Below are 24,441 nucleotides of genomic sequence, written 5' to 3'. Positions count from 1 at the left end.
CTATAACATGAAATATATGGCAAAAAGCGGGTAAAACACGGAGCAGGAGACATATAATTCTCCGCCAAGGAGTTCAGTCACAAACGTAATTAACGCTTTATTTTTTTAACGAGCATCATCAGTGTGGAAGCATGGCCTCTGGAATGGTGGCCGAAGCATGAAGGGGCATACTAATGTTTAGCATATCTGGCACGTAAACACCTTGTAATGCCAGCTACAAAAGTGCCATAAGAATGTCTGTTCTCACTTTCAGATGACATTGTAAACAAGAAGCGGGCAGCATTATCTCCCGTAAATGTAAATAAACTTGTTTCTCTAAGCAACTGGCTGAAGAAGAAGTAGGACTGAGTGGACTTGTAGGCTCTAAAGTTTTACACTGTTTTGTTTTTGAGTGCAGTTATGTAACCAAAAAAAAATATCTACATTTGTAAGTTGCGCTTTCATGATAAAAAGATGCACTATGGTACTTGTATGAAGTGAACAGAAAAATACTATTTCTTTTGTTTATCATTTTTACAGTGCAAATATTTGTAATAAAAATAATATAAAGTGAGTACTGTACACTTTGTATTCTGTGTTGTAATTTAAATCAATATATTTGAAAATGTAGAAAAACCCAAAATATTTAATAAAGTTCAATTGGTATACTATTGTTTAACAGTGCAATTAAAACTGCAAATAATCACAATTAATTTTTTACATCGTGATTAATTTTTTTGAGTTAATTGCGTGAGTTAACTGTGATTAATCAACAGCCCTACACTAAATATTTTAAGTTTTCTATAAAAGGGAACTTGAAACATATATCACAGCCTTTTGGTAAAATTCTTCCCCTTATGGCATGTCACTAGGCATAGTAAAGTGCCTTTAATTAAGTTTGCCCTTTATTACCACTCAAAAAGAATAATTACCCAATAAAAATCAGAAATATTATAAATAAAATAGTCAATCAATAATATTCTTACATCTGCTGATAATTGTTTTGTATAGTTATTGCCGAAGACCACACTTTCAAGAGTAGGAATCACAGTGTCCCTGTTCTGTGCTGGTGTGTTCCTGTTTAACCAAGTATTCTTCATGGGACGAGGAAAGCTGCCAGAACCATTTAAAAATAGAGAAAAATATCCACTTGATTATAAACACAAAGTGAATTGAACACATGTAATAAGGAGTGTATGCCACAATTATTTATCACAGTAGCAGAAATTCTTAACACAAATCATTTGTGTTTTTAATGAAAGTCAGAGGGAATCAAGATGTTCAGGTAATTACTGGTTTTGAGTACCTTCTTACAACAACTGCAAAGCTTGTTTGTTGAAAATTTCTTGAAAAGTATTTAAAAGGACACCTTGGGTAATTAGATTTTTAAAAGTATTTAAAAATATTTCTGGGTGAACTGGTAACATTCTGCTCCAATGAGGACTATAGCAACATGAAAATTACTACTTCATTTTAGTCTCTTTTCACATTATACTGAGAGGAGATATAAAGTTAAATTGCTCCATTCACTCACCACTGTAAGAGCCAAAACTGGGAGGAAAAATTTGTACACACAGAACACCAGCAAATTCAAAATTTTTGCCAGTATTGTATAAAGGTGCCACGGAAGAATATTACCCCGATTTTCTGAAAACATCATACATACAAATAAGAACAGTTTTTGCTAGCAAATATGAAATTCGTGCACCATAGCTAAGAGGATACTGCAGCTTAAATAATAAATTCACCTTCCTGTAATATCGTTTTGCGGACTGACATTTACACGTGTACTCTGTGCATTGGAACTCATGAGGAAGAGTTCAGGGAAAGAGAAGGAGCTGGCATGGAGTATTTGAAGATTCGGGAGGAAAGCAAAGAAACATAATTTAAAGAAAAATCTGTGTTTAAGAAACAAAATCAGTATTATTAGTGTAATGCTGTTTGTTTTTCCACCCACCACACTTGTTTTTGATGTGTTCTGTAAACAAAAAAATTTGTGATTCCACCCCCCACCCCCACCCCCAACGAGGAACAGTTTAAGAGAACTTGGGGAAGGTGTTTGAAGACAGAATCTATTGACTCCTGCAAATTTAGGAGACTAGGCAAAGGATGACCAATAAAAAGGCAGGGCAGAAGTTAATGCCACTGTGGCAGTGACAAGAACCTCAAAGAAAAAGGCCTGGGACAAGGTCAAGGCAGCAATGACAGCAACCGCAAGTGCACTAATAGCAGCTGCTGCAGGCACCTCCTTGTCTATTGGCCGTTAACCACAGTCAGCAGCTAATCCTTTTGGCTTCTGCGTTTCAACCAAATAGTCTTCTTCCAGTAAATCACCACGAGTAGATGAGCCACCACTTTCTCTGACTAGTCTGCAGCATAAACTGCTGTATTGCAAGAGAAAGTAAAAAAGTCACCTACTAAGGTCAAAGACATTGACATAATATATCTACTTAAAGAACTGCATAAAAATGAACTTTAACAGTGTTTCTGAGTTAGTCCCAGACTCAGCACCATTGTTGACTTGTATTGTAAAACTAATAAAGCAGATGTAGTCAGGGTCACAGACAGAATGTATATTCTAAAAAGGAGATGGTAAAAGGAGGATGATCTTGTCGTTATGATGCTGCTCTGAGATTTTGGTAATCTGGGTTCAGTTCCCAAACTCTGTTGCAGACTTTCTGTGAAAGTTGGGTTGGTCACTAAGGCTATGTCTACACTGCACACCATGGGTTCCAGAGAGCAGGGTACAGTAACTCCTCACTTAACATCATCCCGCTTAACGTTGTTACGTCGCTGATCTATTAGAAAACATGCTCGTTTAAAGTTGCGCAATGCTCCCTCATAACATTGTTTGGCCGCCGCCTGCTTTGTCCACTGCTTGCAGGAAGAGCAGCCTGTTGGAGCTAGCTGGTAGGGGCTTGGAACCAGGGTGGGCTAGCAGCTTTCCATAAGCTCCCCCAAGTTCCCTGTGCGGCAACCGCCCAGCAGGCTATCAATTGCCAGGCAGTTCTGGTGTCCCTCCCCCCACTGCCGTGTGCTGCTCCTGCCCTCTGCCTTGGAGCTGCTCCTGGGAGCCTCCTGCTTGCAGGGGACGTGGGGGGGAGCGAGGTGCTGATGTCAGGGTGTCCCCCTCTCCCCGCTCCTGTACCCCATCTCCACAGGGGACACAACAGGGCTCAGGACAGAGGGAGCTTGCTGGCAGCAGTTGCTGTCTCAACTTGCTGATCTACTTACAATGGCAGTGTACTTAGAGTGGGGTCAGAGTACTTAAAAGGGAAATGCGCATCTCTCTCTCTCTCTCACACACACACACACACACACACACACACGGCGTGTGTGTCTGTGTCTCACACGCACACATGCACCACCCAGCACTTTGGAAAGTGGAGGGATTGATGTGCTCCAGTTGGATAGCGTGGGTTCATCATCACGTTCAGTTTCTGCAGGGAATGTTTGCGGCCACTGCCGTGCATCTATTGTGTTTCCTCCCTCCATTTGTGCTGCCTTGTAGAGTGTGAGGCTATATTAACAACGTGTTAACCCTTAAGGGCTCATCCGAGTACTAAGTATCAGGGGGTAGCCGTGTTAGTCTGTATCCACAAAAATTTACCATCAGATGCATCTGAAGAAGTGAGGTTTTTTACCCACAAAAGCTTATGCCCAAATAAATCTGTTAGTCTTTAAGGTTCAACTGGACTCCTTGTTGTTATTATCCGAGTGCTAGTTCAACATTTAGAGCAAGGCAGTCCCTGGGAAATATCCCACCCTCTTTCACCTTCTCACTTCACCACCTCAACCAAACTTCACAATCATCATTGCTGTGTACACTATTAAATCGTCTGTTTAAAACTTATAGTGTGTGTGTGTGTGTGTGTGTGTGTGTGTGTGTGTGTGTGTGTGTGTGTGTGTGTGTGTCTGTCTGTCTGTCTGTCTGTCTGTCTGTCTGGTGAAAAAAATTTCCCTGGGACCTAACCCCCGATTTACATGAATTCTTATGGGGAAATTGGATTCACTTAACATTGTTTCGCTTTAAGTAGCATTTTTCAAGAACATAACTACAGTGTTAAGTGAGGAGTTACTGTATTTGTAGCTACACACCAGAATGAAAAGCAAACTTCATCCACACTGTGGCTTGTAGCTACACAAGTTAGTGACGGTCTCTATGGCAATAGCGAGGTAGCAGGGGAAGGGTCTCGCAGCTCCCTGAAGCAGAGAAAGGCTCTGGCAGCAGGGAGCTGCCAGAATCTTTCCCCAACACAAAAAGAGAGACTCTGGCAGTGGGGAAAGGCTCCCACAGTGGGGAAGAAGCAGGATACTACACTGCTAAAAATAGCAGGGTACACAGGAGAGGCACTACTTGAGAGCATAGAGAACCATGTAGGGTACATACCCTAAGGGTTCTGGTGTGTCTTTACTCACATAAGCAGTGCCTCACTGTCTATGTTGCTATTTACAAACATTCTAGAGGGACATGCAGTGTATGTATTCTACACATTGCTGTAAGGAGTGTGCAGTATAGACATACCCTTAATGTTTCTTTCCTCAGTTCTGATCTTTGTAATGGCAAGGGAAACAATACTTTCTTTCTAAATAGACAAGACAAAGGGTGAGCTATAGTCTCTTAAAATGTGTATGGACAGCACCAAGCACAATAAGACCCTGCTTTCATTTGGGACATCTAGGTACTACTGTAATACAAATAATAAATATTCAAATAAAACCATGCAGTAGGTTCTCTTGCTGCAATAATGGTAAAAGCTGCTCAGTTGAGTCCTACTTTTGTTGTTGAGTCACAATAGTACAGATGTAGAATATAAATGTAGGCTACAGAGCATGATATTGCTTAATTGCATGTGGGGGGGGGGGGGAGAGGAATAGATGGTTGTTTTGTTAATTTGGCATTATTAGTTTAGTTTACCTGTTTGCATAAATATATATACTACTTTAAAAAAAGGTTTGTTTGTAGGTTTTTCCATAGCTGCAGACAACCTAACACAACACTTTTAAAGCTCCATCAGTTAGATTACTGAAATGTAAGTTTCGTATGGGCACGTAAATAAGAAAAAGAAACTCTTAAAATAAACACTTTAATTCAACACATACTGGTAAGGCCATCAGAAAGGTACCAGTAGAGAATACCACCAAATACAGGGTCACTCCAAACCCTGCTAGAATGAGAATGTACAAGCCCATATACTCCTTTATTCATTATTCCACAGTGTCTTCCTGCAAAAAATAATTATAACATAACACTGTGGGGGGGGGGGGGGGAAAGTGGTGTTACTCTCCTAAGCTCTGTCCACGAATTAAGCTCCTCCACCCAGGACAAAATGAAGCATCACATGCAGTATAGACTATGCTCAATTCATAACAGGGTTATCCCTCTTCTTTCTGGCATATCCTTTGATAATCTATGTAACAGTTAAAGCTGATGTGGATAGTGTCATCACTATGCTTCAGAGTTAACGGTCAATTTAAATAATCAATGGAAGTTTACACCTCAGCTACTTTTTCAAGCTGCCTGAGCACTCAAAAAGACACTATCATACTGGTTATACTGTGTTCACATTATATAGCTTTTCTTCACATCTATGAAGGCTAGAGATGTAATAAAAAAATGAAAGCAGATTCTGGAGTGCAAAGTGTAGAAATCAGGAAAGAGTACTATCTCAACAAGCCACTGAGAGTCAGCTCAATTCAACCCATGGATAAAAAAGATAAATAAAATGAATAGAGATCACCTCACCCTAACTACAGATTGTATGAACACTAGCAGAGGGTGATATTGCTTGCTCTCTACTTCTTTTCTCTTGGGTGTATTAAATTACTACAGTTATCTGTGTTTTACCACCTGCACTCCTTTTATTCTAGCACAAACTAGAACTCAAAATTTCACAGTTTTAGGAAAAAAACAAAAAACCACCAAAACAGCTTCTAATCTAAAACATCATAAAGCACAATACATCATATACATAAACTTACTCAAGTAAGTTACAATAACTAATAATCCAATACATTAATTGAATCTTATTAATGGGATATTACCTTATCAATGGCTGGTGTAGAGCAACCAAAGAAGCATGGACTGTAACAGATATGACAGAGAGGTGGAAGTAATCAAACATAACATTGACGTAGTGATGAAGGCCCTGGTGTAAGCTAAAGTGCAACTTTAAAGTTCGGCTACTAATTAGTTGCAGTGTGCTCAGATCATCTGGCCTTGAAAAAAAAAAAAAGTGTAATTACTGGAACAATGTTTTAAGTCATCCAATAATAAAATCCCCAATACAAGAAACAGCAAGCCATTATTTAAATGACACAAGGCCATAGCCATATTGGTCTTCAATAACTTTAATATATTAAATATAGTATTGTTTTATACCATATCATGTATAAATATAATTACATCTCTAAAAGGGAACAGCAGGATGAATAGGTAAACAACAAGGAATCTCTCCTAAACATAGTAATTAAAGTCTGCAAGCTGTCTCAAGAGATTAACCAGATTTTCTTGCCCATACAAATAAACTTCTAATATATGAATAGCTGATTTAAAATAAATTAAGCATTCTAGATTTTAAAAACGTTTGAGCAATATTTTATATGTAAGATGTTATAATTTTAATCTCTCCATTTTAAAAAAGCAGTTAACAGGCATTTCATTTATTTAATAAAATATATATTATTTTTAAACTTACGAATAATCTGTGTCTGTGAAGTATAGATCTAAGGATAGCAGGAAATTCATTTCATTAAGGGATTCTTCAATCTGAAAAGGAGTTAAAAACATGACAATTATGTTCAGTATTTTGCAAATTATGCCTAAAGGATCTGAAGTATCTGAATAGTTAAATATACTTGATGGCAGATTACCTTCCGTTCATCTAAGAGCATTTTAATTTTGAAGATCATAACATCATTCACAGAAACCTCCTCATTTTTGTACAGAATTTGAAATGTTTTACTGCAAATTACATTGTCATGGACTGAAGCTGGAAAGGCAAGATCAGCACCTGAAAATCAAGCAGACATTGAAGTTTTAAAAGAATACAGTGCAGATAATGAAAATATTCTTTTGTTCTACTTTGAAACCAATTATTATTTTACAGCATCCAAATGTGTGCTAGACACCTTACAGCAGCCAAGGTCCTAATCTCGAAGAATTTCTATCTAATTTCAGATATGATGCAATGAAGTGAGCCAATAAAACCAGAGAGAGGGGACACTGCAGGAAGAATAGGGGGTTACAGCAATCAGATTACAAAGTTACTGAGCAAAGGTGTAACACAGTGCAGTCAGATTTTTTTAAAAGAAAAATTGTATTATATAATGTAATATACAAGTGTATTTGTTGATTCACTTCTTGTGGCACTGGCTTAGAAGTGATTCTTCGGGAGTGATTTAAAATGAGAAGAGGGCAGTTAAATGTTTGCTAAACCTGTAATATATTACTTCCTCTTTGTTCCCTTATAAGATCCAACAGTCTCATGCTTTTTTTTCTCATTGGAAATCATAAACAAACCGTACAGTTAAATTCTTCAATCATATACAAATATGTACTACTGATCAAAAATGTGGTGGACTGAGGACACTAAACTATTTTTGCCTAATTAATAAACCAAATAAGGTAGTGAAATGTAATGATGGGAAGCACACTTAGATTGCCTGAATCTTCAAAGCAATGGTATTTAGCACTTTTCATCTCCATATTGTTTTACAAACTTTAAGTAATCAGTCCTCTCAGCATCCTGTGAGACAGTTACGTATTACCCACATTTTAGAGTTGGCAAAATTCAGGCAGAGAGGTTAACTGACTTGACCAAAGCCACCGAGTGAATCAGTGGATGATCTGGAATTAGAAAGTAGGTGTTCTTGGCTTCCAATTATGTGCACATTACTCTGACTACATTACATCGTATCCAAGTCTTATATTTGTTCAATATGGCACATTTACTTTAAGGACAGGATGGACTGAAGAAAATGCGTGAACAGAAATATGGCAAGAATGGTTAGAGAAGTGGAGAGACTGACTTGAAAGGAAATATTTAAAAAGTTGGGTAAGTAATGAATAGTCTACAAATATTTGAAGGGTGTGACCAGAATGTAGAGGATTCATCCAGCAAACAGAAGGGATTTAGCTAGGAGTAAATGAGATACAATTTAAAAAGCAAATATTTACTGATAGTGAAATGCATTAGCCTACTGAATAATGACCAAGGAAATACACTTAAACTAGAGTAGGCAAAATAAGAGTAAGAACACTACTATGCAATAAGGAACAATCCTCAACGGGCAGACAGGGCTATATCCTAATCGATGTTTTCCACTTCTAGATTCTGTGAGTGTGGCAGACAATGCCCTTCTATAACCCTGATAACATTTTAGTTTTGCCTTTTGCAATCTATCAGGAACTAGATGCAAATATAAGTATTAGTTCATTGGAGTGTTTATATCTACATACTCAAGTTACATTTATGATTGCTATGAGCTCTATCCAACTCAAATTCAAGTTCTCTGTCTCCTGCCCTGCAAGCTCTCTGCATTCTTCTTGGATAAAACAGCTATACAAGCTGAATCCTATCAATCCCAAGGGATAGTCACCATTGATAATGACTTCAAAATGAGTCACATTTTCAGCTTTACACAGCTGCCCAAATCTTGTCCCTTTTATAGACTGCACCAATCCAGAATGGTATAGGAGAATGATGCTGAGGATGCACTGAGCTTACATGAGTTTGATGGTGAGAAAGAATAGATTCTTTCAAGGCAGATCAACAGTCAGCAAAGAAGAATCTTTAAAGTCCACACATGGACAAACACAGTGTAGTACCATGAGCACTCCCTCGTGGCCCGAAGTCACTCTCCAGCACCTAGGGTTGCCAACTGTCTAATCGCACAAATCCAAACACCCTTTCCCAGCCCCCTTCCCCACCCCTCCCCCAAGGCCATGCCCCTGCCCTGCCCCTTCTCCGAGGCCTCGCCCCCGTTCACTCCAGCCCCCCGCCCCTCGCTCTCCCCCACCCTCACTCACTTTCACTGGTGCTGAGGCAGGGAGTTGAGATGCAGGAGAGGGTGCAGGCTCTGGGAGAGAGTTTGGGTACAGGAGGGGGCTCAGGGCTGGGGCAGGGGGTTGGGGTGCAGGAGAAGGTTCAGGGTGCAGGCTCCAGCCGGGAGGTGCTTACCTGGGGCGGCTCCTGGAAGTGGCGGCATGTCCAGCAGCAGCTCCTAGGCTCAGGGATGGCCAGGCAGCTGTGCATGTTGCCCCTGCCCGCAGGCGCTGGCCCCGCAGCTCCCAGCTAATGGGAGCTGCGGAGTCGGTGCTGGGTTTGGAGGCAGCGTGCAGAGACCCCCTGGGACCGCCTGTGCCAAAGGGCAGCAGGGACATGCTGGTCACTTCCAGGAACCGCACGGAGTCAGTGCAGGTAGGGAGCCTGCCTTAGCCCTGCTACGCTGCCGGACTTTTAGCCGCCTAAAACCTCCCGGATTGGCTTCAGTAGCCTCCGGGAGATTGAGCCCAGCCCCAGCCACGCCAGCCAGATCGGCCCTAGCCCCAGCCGTGCCAGTCAGCCCTTTGATCAGTTAACCACTTAAACAAAATATTTTTAATCGTTTAAATGGTTAACTTTTTAAACGATATTTACATCCCTACTTCCCCGTACCTCTTGTCTGGAGTTTGTCCTTCTCCAGAGGCCTTTTCAGACAGGTTATTGCAGTCTCAGCCCTGCTCCTTGGGCAGGGTCTCTCATAGGCTTCCCTGCCTGGAGAGCTTTCTCCTGAACTTCCACATATTACTGTCAGGTTTCCAGCCTTTGGCAGTTTCAGTTACTCTCTCAACCACACTCCCTTGCAGCTTCCTGCTACCTTTTCTATTGGAATCCCCTGATTCCACTTACAGGAGGCTCATCTTGTAATCAGGGCTGGCTTAGCCCCAGGCTCTCCAGCCCACACACAAACCATTCTGTTACAAACACATATTCCTGTGAAGAGTCCTTTTGAGCTGATTCCTCAAGCCCAGTTATCAAGTAGGGGCCTATGAAAGCATCGTCTACTGCATCATCCTCCCTCACATTTACATGATTGGGACAGTTCCCTCTCCTCATTCCTCCCCATTAATAAATAAATAAATAATAAAATCAAACTCAAAGAGCAGTGATTGTGAGTGAGACCCGTTACCTATGTATGGAACCCAATGTGACAGAGGACTCGACAGACTTGACCCAAGTCTTGGCAGCACTGGCAGAGAAAGAAACTACTCCTTTGATACCCAGACAGATACTTTTTTTAAAAAAAAAAAAATAACTACAGACTCTTCAGACTAGTCTCTCAACAACCTTCGATACACTCCAGGGGGTTAATTCCTGTGGGTTATGCAGTTTCAGGGTGGGGGAGACTGAAAGGTCAAGCTAGGGAATCACTGAACAAAATCAGTGGAGAATTCATTCATTCTTGTACCAACATGGAAGCAGCCAGACCATCTGTCAAGGCTGTATCCCTACTTTGAACTTTAGGGTACAAATGTAGGGGCCTGCATGAAAACTGCTAAGCTTATCTACCAGCTTAGCTCTGGTCCCGCTGCCACCATTCTCGATGGATTCCCTCCCTGGGAAGCCTTGAGAAACCTTTCACCAATTCCCTGGTGAATACAGATCCAAACTGCTTGGATCTTAACAAGGAGAGATTGACCCTTCCCCCCTCCTTCCTTTCACCAACTCCTGGTGAATACAGATCCAAACCCCCTTTGGATCTTAAAACAAGGAGAAATCAATCAGGTTCTTAAAAAGAAGGCTTTTAATTAAAGCAAAAGGTAAAAATCATCTCTGCAAAATCAGTATGGAAAATAACTTTACAGGGTAATCAAACTTAAAGAGCTCAGAGGACCCCCCTCTTCTGTCTTAGGTTCAAAGTACAGCAAACAAAAATAAACACTCTGGTAAAAGGTACATTTACAAGTTGAGAAAAACAAAGTAAATCTAAGACGCCTTGCCTGGCTTTTACTTACAATTTTGAAATAAGAGAGAGACTTGTTTAGAAAGATGGGGAGAACCTGGATTGATGTCTGGTCCCTCTCAGTCCCAAGAGCGAACAACCCCTCAAACAAAGGACACACACAAAAGCCTTTCCCCCCCCAAGATTTGAAAGTATCCTGTCCCCTTATTGGTCCCTGGGGTCAGGTGTCAGCCAGGTTACCCGAGCTTCTTAACCCTTTACAGGTAAAAGGATTTGGAGTCTCTGGCTAGGAGGGATCTTAGCACTGTACACAGGAGGGCTGTCACCCTTCCCTTTATAGTTATGACACCATCCCTAATCTGATTAATCTTTTCCTCAAAATAACAAGCAATTTCCACACAACAGGAAGGACTCAGAGCAGCTACTGAACTAAAACTGTCCAGATTTATTAGACTGGGATAGTAGGCACTAATAATCTTAGAACAATTCCCAGGGGCATATGATTGTATCCCTTTCCTTACATCCTTTATATAACAACTGGTCTTAGATTGTAAACTCTAAAAAAAGGAACCGTGTATTTCCATAGTACATTGCACAATGAGACTCAAGCTTGATGGAGGTCTTTGGGCATTTTTTTAATATTATGTCTACAAAATATATATTAAAAGAACGTTAAAGTTGCAAAATCAGGAATTATTAGGAAATAACAGAATTATGGTTGCCTATGCAAACTTAATTCGTCCCCATTGAGCCATTATGGACTAGGCTTGTTGGAATTTGATTTTTATTTTCTTTGAACTTCGTTTGATAATATCCGTTTATTTTTAATTAATCAATTTAAATTTTCACAGTTGCAGGAAATTATGGTAGTGTCAGACAATAATTACTTAATGAAGGCTCTTTAGACTTTAGACGTTAAGATTCAAAAAGTTAAAACTTTATAAACATTAAAAAACAAACGATTGTCAACATCATATGTCAAAATATACAAAGTAAATAGCCTTAAATCAAACTCTAAGAAGTTTTCAAGTAGGTTTTTCATACTTTGCCTTGCTGTAAATTTTGATCATTATTGATGGAATTAATGGGTGTGAGTGGTGAAACTGATATTTAGCTACATTTACCAATAAAAAACTAATCCCTCTAAGCCTAATTATGACACAGTCTTTACTTACACATACATTACTTTCACAAGACCCCCTGCCCCATTCAATGAATGGTAGTTATTCAGCTTTTCTTTTTATCCTCCTCATTCAATGTGCAGCCCCAAACCTTCTTGGCTGGGAACACTATCCACACCATCCACTAGATACAAAATTGCTAATATAGTATCTATTTTTAAGAAAGGGGAAAAAAGCAATCTGGGAAACTACAGGCTCATTAGTTTGATCTCAATTATATGCAAGGTCTTCAAACAAATTTTGAAAGAGAAAGTAGTTAAGGAAATAGAGGTTGACGGTAATTCGAATAAAATACAACACAGTTTTACAAAAGGTAGATTATACGAGACCAACCTGATCTCTTTCTTTGAGAAGATAACTGGTTTTTTAGACAAAGGAAATACAGTAGATCTAATTTACCTGGATTTTAGTAAGGCACTGATACAGCACCACATGGGAAATGAGTTAAATTGGAGAAGATGCAGATTAATACAGTGTGAGAATTGAAAGGTGTATGAGGAAATGGTTAAAGGGGAGACTACAATGGGTCATACTGAAAGGTGAACTATCAGGCTGGAGGGAAGTTACTAGTGGGCTTTCTCAGGGATCAGTCTCGGGACCAATCTTATTTAGCATTTTCATTCATGACCTTGGCACAAAAAGAAGGAGTCTGCTAATAAAATCTGCAGATGACACAAAGTTAGGCGTTCTTGCCAATACAGAAAACCGGAACATCATACAAGAAGATCTGGAGGACCTTGAAAACTGGAGTAATAGAAATGGGATGAAATTTAATAGTGCAAAGTCATGCACTTAGGGATTAATAACAAACATTTTTGCTATAAACTGGGGACATATCAGTTGGAAGCTACAGAAGAGGAGAAAGACCTGGGTATATTGGTTAATCACAGGATAACTATGAGCTGCCAATGTGATGGGGCCACGAAAAAGGTTAATGTGATCCTAGGATGCATTAGGCGAGGTATTTCCAGTAGAGATAGGGAAGTGTTATTGCCATTATACAAGGCACTTGTGAAATCCCATCTGGAATACTGTGTGCAATTCTGGTCTCCCATGTTTAAAAAAGATGATTTCAAACTGGGACAGATGCAGAGAAAGGCTACTAGAATGATCAGAGGAATGGAAAACCTACCTTAGGAGAGGAGACTCAAGGAGCTTGGCTTGTTTAGCCTAACCAAAAGAAGGCTGAGGGGAGATATGATTACTCTCTATAAACACATCAGAGGGATAAATACCAGGGAGGGAGAGGAGTTATTTAAGTTAAGCGCCAATGTTGACACAAGAACAAACAGGCCATCAACAAGTTTAGGCTTGAAATTAGATGAAGGTTCCTAACTATAAGAGGAGAGAAGTTCTGGAATAGCCTTCCAAGGGGAGAAGTGGGGGCAAAAAACCTAACTGGCTTCAAGACTGAGCGTGATAAATTTATGGAGTGCATGGTATGATGAGATGCCTACAATGGCATGCAGCTCATCTATGACTGCTAGTAGCAAAAAAAACCAATGTTCGGAGATGGGGCACTAGATGGGGAAGTCTCTGAGTTACTACAGAGAATTCTTTTCCAGTTGTCTGGCTAGTGGGTCTTGCTCACATGCTCAAGTTCCAACTGATAGCCATATTTGGGGTTGGGTAGGAATTTCCCCCCAGGGCAGATTGACAGAGACCCTGGGGTTTTTTTTGCCTTCCTCTGCAGCACGGGTCACTTACAGGTTTAAACTAGAGTAAATGGTGGATTCTCTGTAACTTGTAACTCTTTAAATCATGATATGAGAACTTCAGTGACTCAGCCAGAGGTTCTGTGTCTATTATAGGAGGGGTGGGTGAGGTTCTGCGGCCTGCAATATGCAGGTGGTCAGGCTAGATGATCACGATGGCCCCTTCTGGCCTTAGAACCTGCGGCTCAGAAACAGCTTCACTGTTGTAGTTCAAACTTTCAACAACAACAACAACAAAATTTCAGTCTGAGGCAGAAACCCTACATGGAAAATTTCTGCTCAAACAGTTAAAATTTGACCAAGTTATAAGCAACTGAAAACGGGGTCTTAAAATGGAAAGTATTAAGCAAACTTATGTTAGGAATTCAACATGGCACACATTAAATGGATTGCTAACTGATAGGTCTCTAAATCTAATTGTAGATGGGGCATCATCAATAAACAGCTGTGTTTCTAGTGGGGTTCTAAGGGTTGCGTTCTTGGTACTACACTATTTAACATTTTTATCAATAATCTGGAAGAAAATATAAAATCTGATAAAGTTTGCACATGACACAAAGATTGGGGGAATGCCAAATAATGAAGAGAACAAGTCACTGATACAGAGTGATCTGGATTGCTATGTAAGATGGGCACAAGCAAACAATATGCATTTCAATACAGCCAAATAGAAAGTCAGACATTTAGGAACAAAGAACATAGGATATAGTTACAGTATAGGGGAGTCTACCATGGGAAGCAACAACTCTTGGGGTTATGAGGATAATCAACTGAACATGAGCTCCCAGCGCAATGCTGTGGCCAAAAAGGCTAATGCAATCCTTGAATGTACAAGGGAAGCTCGAGTAGGAACAGGGAGATTATAGTACCTCTGTCTTCAGCACTGGTGTAATTGCTACTGGAATATTGTGTCCAAAATTCATGAAGGATGGTGATAAATTGGAGACGGTTCAGAGAAGAGCCATGAGAATGATTAAAAGGTTAGAGAACCTGCCTTACAGTGACAGACTCAGGGAGCTCAATCTATTTAGCTCAACAAAGAGACTTTTATACTCTTGTGATCAAATCACCCCATAAGAATCTATTTTCGGAACAGAAATTTGATATAAGAGGGATTTTCATTGTAGCAGAGAAAGGTATAATGCGATCCAATGGTTGGAAGTTGAAGTTAAACAAATTCAGATAGAAATAAGGTGGAAATTTTTAACAGTGGGAGTAATTAATCATTGGAAAAATTTACCAACGGTTGTGGTGGATTCTTCATCACCAGAAATTTTTTAATCAAGATTCAATATTTTTTCTAAAAGATATGTTCTAGTTAAACCAAAGCTACTGAACTTAAAGCAGGAATTAATTGAAGGAAATCCTCAGGCTTGTTTTATGCAGGAGGTCAAACTAGATGATCACAATAATCCCCTGAGTTTAAAATCTATGAATAGTGCCCATTTATAATTATAAGCAGGAGAGGTAACACCACTTAGTGGGGTTGCCTCATACTTCCTATTGCAAAACCTATTTACAATTGCTTATAACTTCGCCCAACTTTAACCATTTGGGCTGAAATTTTGCATGCTGATTGTCAGCCTCAGGCTGACCTGTTTTGGGAAATTTCAGCAATAATGGTTCACCTATTCGCAAGAATGAGGTTAAAGAAAATACATTGTTCTGCCCATATTAAATTCAGGCAACCTTTTCTTTGAGAAGATTCAGCACTCACATGATGATCTGAAATTTGGCCAGGTTCAGTTGGGGAAGGGAAGCTTTTTTGTGTGAGAGTGTATGTGTGTATGTCAGCGATGTGCCTTTTGCCATTCCTATGGAAATCCACCCAGATTTGGCCAAGTTATAAGTGTGTGGAAAAACTGCAGTTTGTACATGCTCAGTAGAGAGTAGCTAGAGCTTCAAAATAAACTTCCCTGAAGAGTCCATCAGCCCAGGGCTGGGCCAGCCCTTCTCTGAAACCAGAGCTATAGGCGACAGGCTGGGCTAGATCAGAGCACCGGAACTGAAAGCAGGAAGCCTGTCTCCCCTAAGCTCTCAGTGATCCCCTTGCTTACACCCAAGCAAGCATGGAGGAGGATTGCTGCCTGATTTAGCTGACAAGAGCTGGACTGGGGGTGTGGGGTGAGGAGGAGAAAGGCATTAGATTGGGTCAGGGAGCCTGGGGTTGGGTGGGTGGAGAGACTGGGACTAAAAGCTCTTGGGGAGGGAGTGGGAAACTGGCACTGGGAGTTAGGTTGGGGAGAAGACTGGAACTGGCTGAACAAAGAGGCTGGGACTGGGAGTAGGGTTGCAGGGGAGGAAGGCTGGGACTTGTTTTGCAAGGAGACTGGGCAACACAGATTGGACAAGGAGATGGAGGAGAGGAGACAGACTGACTGGAAAAAGAGACTGGGACTGGGTGTGGGGAGGGAGACTTTAGGAAACAGCTATTTAGATGGTATTGTTAAAAGCTACGTCAGTAGGGCTACCCTGATTCTCCTTCCCCACTTCAGAGCTATGTTGTACTCTTGACTTTCAAGGTTTACGCCAGGGGCAATAAATTCTTTTTCATCAGAATAATTTAATATATATAGCATTATATAAAGGCAATGACAATTATTCAAACAAATGGACTAAAATTCTAATCTCATAAGTATATCAGAACATTTTCCCTTTCATGTGTGGGTCCACTTAAGGTTACTAGTTACTTTTAATAAAGTCATGGTGATTGAGGTCTCTCAGTGAGTCTACATTAAATTTGCTCACTTTAAAAGCAAAAAGATATCTTTCTACTTGGCAACCCTGCAAACTCAACACAAAATCTGAAAGTCAAGCTGTTTTATTTGTTTCTCCCGTATCATTTCCAATAATAGAGCGTACAGTCAGCTTCAATGAATAGTTCTGTGAAGATGAACAAGGCAGATAATTTACATAGGTCAGCACAAAAAGAGACTTTTTATTCTCAGTTACTATTACAGATTTTTTTTAAAATTATGAAATGAGGCATGTGAAGCATTGCTGGCGTTTAGCTTATAATAATTATAGCAAGTCAGACTCTGCACCTAAAAATCCTGGAGGTGTCCTCTTAATTAATGTAGTCAAACTAGACTACATTCACTATAAAAATTCCTGTACTTACCTGTCACAGGTAACAAGCTGGCTTCTAATTTGTGCGGAACTCTTGGAGGAATTTTCATAGATGCACGAATCTGGTAAAAACTAAAGAAAGAGACCAAAAAGTCATTTGCAAACTATGAAATAAACAGTCACTCTGATATATTTACCAATATACAGACATACAAAAATTCTAATACAAAATACATATTTTCCTTTCATGACCTTCTTTAAGTTTCACACTTTTAAAAGCGGTGAGGAGGGAGGAGAGAGAGAATTTCAAACCTTAAAATATGAGGTTACAATTGTAACTTTCTTTTATTTTCCACATGATTACCTATCATTAACTATAAGGATAGGTAGAAAACTCAAATACATTCTGAAGCCTAAATTATACAATTCATTTCCATCTTTATTTCATCTTCTGGTTCTCTCTTCCCTATTTTATTAGTCCCTCTATCCCGTTCTAGTTCCTTATTGATACTGATTTGGTTTTTGGTCAAAATAGCTCAAGAAAATATATCTTCAATATTGCTTTTAATCTACTGAACTCCTACTGATCTCATCATCATGACATAAGAATCTAAAAGTATACTACATGATCTTTGTTCTGTCTATTCCCAATTTTCATCATCATGGAAAGACTAGACTGAAAGGTTTTACATTTAAACCAGCTCATTATCAGATTATAATCTCTTTAGGACAAGGACTGTGTCTACCGCTATTTTTATATAGCTCTTAACTTGGGAATTGCCACACTGCATTCAACCTAGTACTCTGTCTAGTCTAGTATCCCATCTCTAGGACGAGGTGCTTCTCAGGAAGGTGCAAGAAGCTCTACAGGGGACAATTAAGGAATAACATGCCCATAGCAGAAGCTTCTTCATAGACTCTCAGAGGCACAAAAATTGGTCCTTTCTAATTTAAAAAAAAAAATCTCATCTAATTCTCATCTAACGTAATGGAGAATTTCTGATCACCCATATCAGTGTCTAATCCTTTTTTTGAATCCCACTAAGATCAGTCTCACTAACATTTTGTGGGAATGAGTTCCACAAGTTAACCATTCATTATGTAAAGAATTTATCTGTATCATTTTTAAGTTAGATTCCTTTCAATTTCACAGACTGTCCCCACATTCTCATATTATGATAAAGGATAATTAGCACTGAATGATTTATCATTAGTATTCCATTCATTATCGTATGCATCAGTCATACTCCTCTTATTCATCTCTTCTCTAAATGAAGCAGTCACAATCATGTCAATCTCCTGTGACTCATTTTAGTCACCCATCCTCCTCTATTTCTACTACATCTCTTCTGAAATACTGTGACCAAAACTGAACACAACAAGGCTCCAGTTACAGACAGAGCCTCTCGATGCTACCATAACATAAGTAACATAAGAAAGAAGTAGGCAACTAAAATCAATTCTAAATTTTAACCCGACACAAAAATAAGTTAAAAGAAAACTTCAGTTTGGCCAAAACTGTGTGACAAAAATAGTGAGATATTGGAAGACATTGTTAATAACTAAATGTTGATAATGTGTTCAATACTTGTACAAGAGATAAAAGGAAGAACATCTCTACCCTGAAGAGTTTACACAATCTAGAATATCACCATTTTAAAAAGTGATAAAACAGCACCCATATTACATTTATAAGCTTTGCAATTTTTTAAAAACCTGCAATGAAGCTGTAGAAAAAATAGGTATAAAAATAAAATACTCAAAGAAATGACTCATCACCTGTCAAGCATGAGTTAAGAATAATAATTTTTCATTAACTACATAAAAAATACATACAAAATATTTAAATTAGATATCCAACATCTCGTTCTATTACTGTAAGGAACTGAGGAGATTATTTAACTAAAGGAGAACTCTTCACAACAGAAATCCAATTGGGACGCATTGTAATACAGGAACTTATTTCTCATCACTGGATCAGCTATGACTTTGCATCACTTCATAGGTAATATTGATTTCAGTTAAACCAAGTAGAGGTGGCATACTACTGTCAACCCTATGATGGCCTCATCAAAGGCCATTATCTTAAACATACAATATAGTCATATGTATGTAATAATTTCTGGATCCAAATATAGCATTTTTCTAATTACCACCTAGATCTTGACATGTTATTCTAAATATTACTTTCGAATTTCCTCCACTTCTTGGTCCAAAATAACTAGACTATGAAGGTGATCAGGAACAGTCAACATGGATTCATCAAGGGCAAGTCATGCCTGACCAACCTGATTGCCTTCTATGATGAGATAATTGGCTCTGTGGACATGGGGAAAACCAGTGGATGTGATATATCTTGACTTTAGCAAAGCTTTTGATACGGTCTCCCACAGTACTCTTGCCAGCAAATTAAAGTAGTATGGATTGGATGAATGGACTATAAGGTGGATAGAAAGCTGCCTAGATTGTCGGGCTCAAAGGGTAGTGTTCAACAGCTCGATGTCTAGTTGGCAGCCAGTATCAAGCGGAGTGCCCCAGGGGTCGGTTTTGTTCCAACATCTTTATTAATGATCTGGATGATGGGATGAATTGCACCCTCAGCAAGTTCGCAGATGACACTAAGCTGGGGGGAAGAGGTAGATACGCTGGAGGGTAGGGATAGGGTCCAGAGTGACCTAGACAAATTGGAGGATTGGGCCAAAAGAAATCTGATCAGGTTCAACAAAGACAAGTGCAGAGTCCTGCACTTACGAAAGAAGAATCCCATGCACCGCTACATGCTGGGGACCGACTGGCTAAGCAGAAGTTCTGCAGAAAAGGACCTGGGGATTACAGTGGACAAGAAGCTGGATATGAGTTGACAGTATGCCCTTGTTGCCAAGAAGGCCAACAGCATATTGGGCTGTATTAGTGGGAGCATTGCCAGCAGATCGAGGAAAGTGATTATTCCCCTCTATTCGGCACTGGTGAGGCCACACCTGGATACTGTGTCCAGTTTTGGTCCCACCGCTACAGAAGGGATGGGACAAACTGGAGAGAGTCCAGCGGAGGGCAACAAAAATGATTAGGGGGCTGGGGCACATGACTTATGAGGAGAGGCTGAGGGAACTGGACTTATTTAGTCTGCAGAAGACAAGTGTGAGGGGGTATTTGATAGCAGCCTTCAACTACCTGAAGGGGGGTTCCAAAGAGGATGGAGCTAGGCTGTTCTCAGTGGTGGCAGATAACAGAACAAGAATCAATGGTCTCAAGTTGCAGTGGGGGAGGTTTAGGTTGGATATTAGGAAACACTATTTCACTAGGAGGGTGGTGAAGCACTGGAATGGGTTACCTAGGGAGGTGGTGGAATCTCCAATCTTAGAGGTTTTTAAGGCCCGGCTTGACAAAGCCCTGGCTGGAATGATTTAGTTGGTGCTGGTTTGAGCAGGGGGTTGGACTAGATGACCTCCTGAGGTCTCTTCCAACCCTAATATTCTATGATTCTAGGGGCAAGCATCTCCTTACCCCATTTAAAACTGGGGGGAATTACAAAGGTAGGAAATTGCTGGCAGTGACACTGATACAAACTTTTAACTTCCCTGTCTCACCTTTGGTGGGTTATAGTGAATCGTACTGCTGCACTGAAGGTATTATTTGTTATATATTTATCAATTATGTCAAAAGCACCTAGAGTATATGCCCTTCTTAGCATTTGTTTAAGTCTACTATTTATTAATTTATTTAATTCTAAAACAGCTGCTCTCAAACTGTGGTTCAACACAACTGGTAGTTTTCAAAACTCTTGCTGGTAGTCCACCTCAGATTTTCAGCAGAGTAGTGCACTGCTGTTTAAGAAATTTAGGTTTTGGAAGTAGCATGAAAAATGTGTGTACTCTATAGAATAAATATTTAGTTTTACAGTTTGGAAAGATGTCAGCCACCTTACTCAGAGTTCATCCCATTTGAATCTTTACCTAGAAAACTGATTCCCTAACACACACTGAGAATCATGTGCGCAGATCCTTGCATCTGCACAGTTTTCAATGCAGGTTCAGGACCTTAGGTCGCAGTTCAGCAAAGCACTTTAAGAACATACTTAACTTTAAGAACTTTGCTGCATAGGGATGGTTTGCTGAATTGAAACCTTAATTTGTCCCTTTGGCCAGAGGCAAGCAAAAAGCAAAAAGAGTACTGAAAAGAAAACGGAATTTGGAAAAGGTATGTTTTAAAGGGGAAAGAGAGATTTCTGAAATCTTTAATACTTTTTTTGCATGAAATAATTTAATTCACCTTAATGATACTACTTAATGACAATAATGTTTACAATCCAAGTTCTAAATTATTTTATGATAAATGTATCCAGAGATTGAGGGATGTATTCGTTTAACAGTTAAATTGTTTAAATGAAAAATACATTGCATCATCTTTATTTTTCCTCCCATTACTCACTTCCAATTCAGGAAAACTCCACATACCATTACCTGGACTATATAGTTCAATTTAGGTTAGCTGAAGAGGGAAGAGGGTTGGTTGTTTGTTTTGAAGACAGGTGGCCTCATGATACTCAGTACAGATTTATACTTTAAGTAGTTTTTAATACATAAAACATTTACCTTCTAATCCTAATATCAAAATCCTGTAGGGGTTCAGCTCAGGGCAAAGTATGTAAACATTAAATTAAAATCTCATCCCCTGATTTCTGAAGTAAGTAATGACTTAACGACAGCGATGTGAACATCTGCGTGCGTGCGTTCGCGCACACACACACAGACACACACACTCTATTTACCAAAACTGTACACCAGTACACTGCCTTACTGATTTGAAAATACAGTACTGTGAATATTAAGGATCTAGCTGCAGACAAAGAGCTACAACGTGAAAAGGTATTCCAGTCACTGAGATATATGCATAACCTAGAAACTTTAAAAGAAATGTTACATTATTTGCCAGACTAAAGAAAATTATACCCTCCTCACTTACAAAGTATTTTGTTGCCTTTATCTCTCACACCCACTCTCTTTGCTCCACCCAAGCGTCACTCCTGACCACTCCCCTTTGCCTCTTTCGCCCTCTCCTATCTTTCCTGACTTTGTGCCTTCTCTCTGTATGCTTGGTTCAGCTTCCCAACTAATTTATGCCAAGCTCCTTCCAGGTCTATTTTCAAAATAATTTCTAACAACGGCCCATTCTATTAAGCATTTAAATTACGATGTTCTGTTTAAGTACTCTACTGGACAGTACTTGCTTTTTAGGCAAAACAATGAATGATGCAATCTGAAGCTGGTATTGCGTCATACATGATATGAATTGCATCATGTTATTCCTAGAAGTCATGGACGATGCAATCATAACGAAGGTTACATCACTCTGCTGAACAAATTGCCCTATATCAGCTCTAGAAATCATACAGTGTCATGCTCTCTTATTTGTCAGTGTTTGATTTTGCAAAGGGGCACATTTCTGTTTAGCCAAAGTGAGCAGAGATGCCTCGTACTTGTGTGAACAGTGCAGATAACTTCTGCTATGTTTGTGGTGAAGTGACTTTTGCATCACAAAAGCGCAGTATAACCACTATGGTTAAGAAAGCCTATCACCTTTATTTTGGCTGCAAAATTGGAGATCAGGACCGTCAAAAGGATCTTGTGCCATTCTTCTTCATGGAAAGTGATCTTGTAGCCTGCAACAAGATCGATGGGGTGATGGCAGCCCTCAACATCGTTCACGATCCAGATGAGTGGAGACTGTTCATTGATTCATCGAAGACGAGTCTTAAAGCTGTTTTACTGCATAATGGCAATGTTTTGCCATCAATTCCAGTTGGTCATGCAGTCCATATGAAGGAAACCTATGACAACATGAAACAACTTTTGAGGTGCATAAACTATGACCAACACCAGTGGCAGCTTTGTGGCGATTTGAAGGTTGTTGCTCTCTTGCTTGGTCTGCAGACTGGATACACAAAGTACTGCTGTTTTCTCTGCGAATGGGATAGTCATGCAAGAGATTCCCACTACATCAAGAAAGATTGGCCACTCCGACAGTCATTGGAGCCTGGGAGGAAAAGTGTTCAGCATCCACCACTTGTTGAATCAAGGAAGATTTTGTTACCACCCTTACACGTCAAGCTGGATCTGATGAAGAACTTTGTCAAGGCCATTGACAAAACACAAGCAGCTTTCAAATACCTCCGTGGAAAATTTGCAAGGTTAAGTGAAGCTAAGATAAAGGAAGGTGTCTTTGTTGGTCCTCAGATTCGTGAACTTCTTCGAGATGATGCATTTGACCATGCACTGCGTGGCAAGGAAAAGACGGCATGGAAAGCCTTCCAGTTAGTGGCAATAAATTTTCTCGGAAACAACAAGGCAGACAACTACAGGTTGTTGGTGGAAAACCTCCTCAAGGCATACAAAAGCCTTGGTTGCAACATGTCACTAAAGATACATTTTTTGCACTCTCATCTAGATTTTTTTCCACCGAACTGCGGAGCAGTGAGCGACGAGCACGGCGAGCGATTTCACCAGGACATTGCAACAATGGAGAAAAGCTATCAGGGCAAATGGAGCCCATCAATGCTTGCAGACTATTGCTGGACAGTGACAAGAGATGCTCCATTTAATGAATACAAGAGACAAGCCAAGAAGCGCCGAGTAGACACTGAATAGGACTAAACTATGTACAGAATAGTTTTTTGCCTTTTGTTTCATAATAAATTTTATTTATATAACCCTTTTGCTGATTTTTAAAGTGTTACATAAACAGGACAGGTGAAATATTATCATGTAAAGCAACCATAAACACATGAAAAGACCTAGGTTTAGAATTTATGATTAAAACTCTATCTACACAATATACATAGACATAAAATGTAAAAACTTAAATATCTTAGAAACAGTAGCCAATCAGTTGCTTTAATTGTCATATTTGAATTCAGCACATCAAAATACATAATAAATAGTTCATTTTATCTCTGAAGCAGACGACTTCTCAAAAATTGTAGACCAGTGCTATCTATCACAAGACGTACACAACAGCTCAAACAGAAAATAAATAAATAAAAATAAATAGATAAAACTTTGTAGGTGACCTTTAGGGTCTAAAAATTGTATGGATAATTAAAGATTAACATAATAGATTTTTTTTGATGAATAAGCCCGGTTACTGAAAAGTAACCTATTATGTCAGAACTTGTGTATTTTGCTTATTTACATTTTTTCCTGACTGTATTAAATGCTGTTGGATGTAGTTAAAATTTTAAAGATTGCATGGAAATCAGAAACAATTTGTGATAACACGATACAATGTAATCAAGGGAAAGTTACTTATTTTTTAAGAAAGGAAAGATCAGTGCAGCTTAGGACAGTCACTCTACTTTATGGTAACTGTGGTTCCTTGAGATGATGTCAGTGTGTATCCTATTGTAGGTGTGACTGTACTTCACGTGCACAAGATCTGGTTTTTTTGTTTTAAACAGCTGTGACCATCAGGTCACACATGCACTCCTCATGCTTGCAAATACACAGAAGACCAGCCACGACCCTCATTCAGTTACCTCACAATTCAAAGCCCAT

At 39.5% G+C, this 24,441-nt stretch overlaps 1 protein-coding gene across 1 annotated transcript in view; it reads right to left on the bottom strand.

Annotated features, from left to right (window-relative positions):
• The window catches only part of FAM135A (family with sequence similarity 135 member A), a 153,936-nt gene that overhangs the window by 80,094 nt on the left and 49,401 nt on the right, over window positions 1–24,441 (bottom strand). The window contains exons 4-8 of the mRNA XM_065400926.1: window positions 16,944–17,023; window positions 6,853–6,992; window positions 6,678–6,748; window positions 6,025–6,198; window positions 966–1,092 (exon numbers count right to left, since the gene is read on the bottom strand). Of these exons, the coding sequence (XP_065256998.1) occupies window positions 966–1,092; window positions 6,025–6,198; window positions 6,678–6,748; window positions 6,853–6,992; window positions 16,944–17,023 (592 nt within the window). The remainder of the gene's footprint in view (window positions 1–965; window positions 1,093–6,024; window positions 6,199–6,677; window positions 6,749–6,852; window positions 6,993–16,943; window positions 17,024–24,441) is intronic.

This window comes from Emys orbicularis, chromosome 3, assembly GCF_028017835.1.
Source record: "Emys orbicularis isolate rEmyOrb1 chromosome 3, rEmyOrb1.hap1, whole genome shotgun sequence".
In the NCBI taxonomy this organism is placed as follows: domain Eukaryota; kingdom Metazoa; phylum Chordata; order Testudines; family Emydidae; genus Emys; species Emys orbicularis.
Note: the sequence above shows the minus strand (reverse complement) of the source record. Positions and strands in the feature narration are given on the sequence as shown.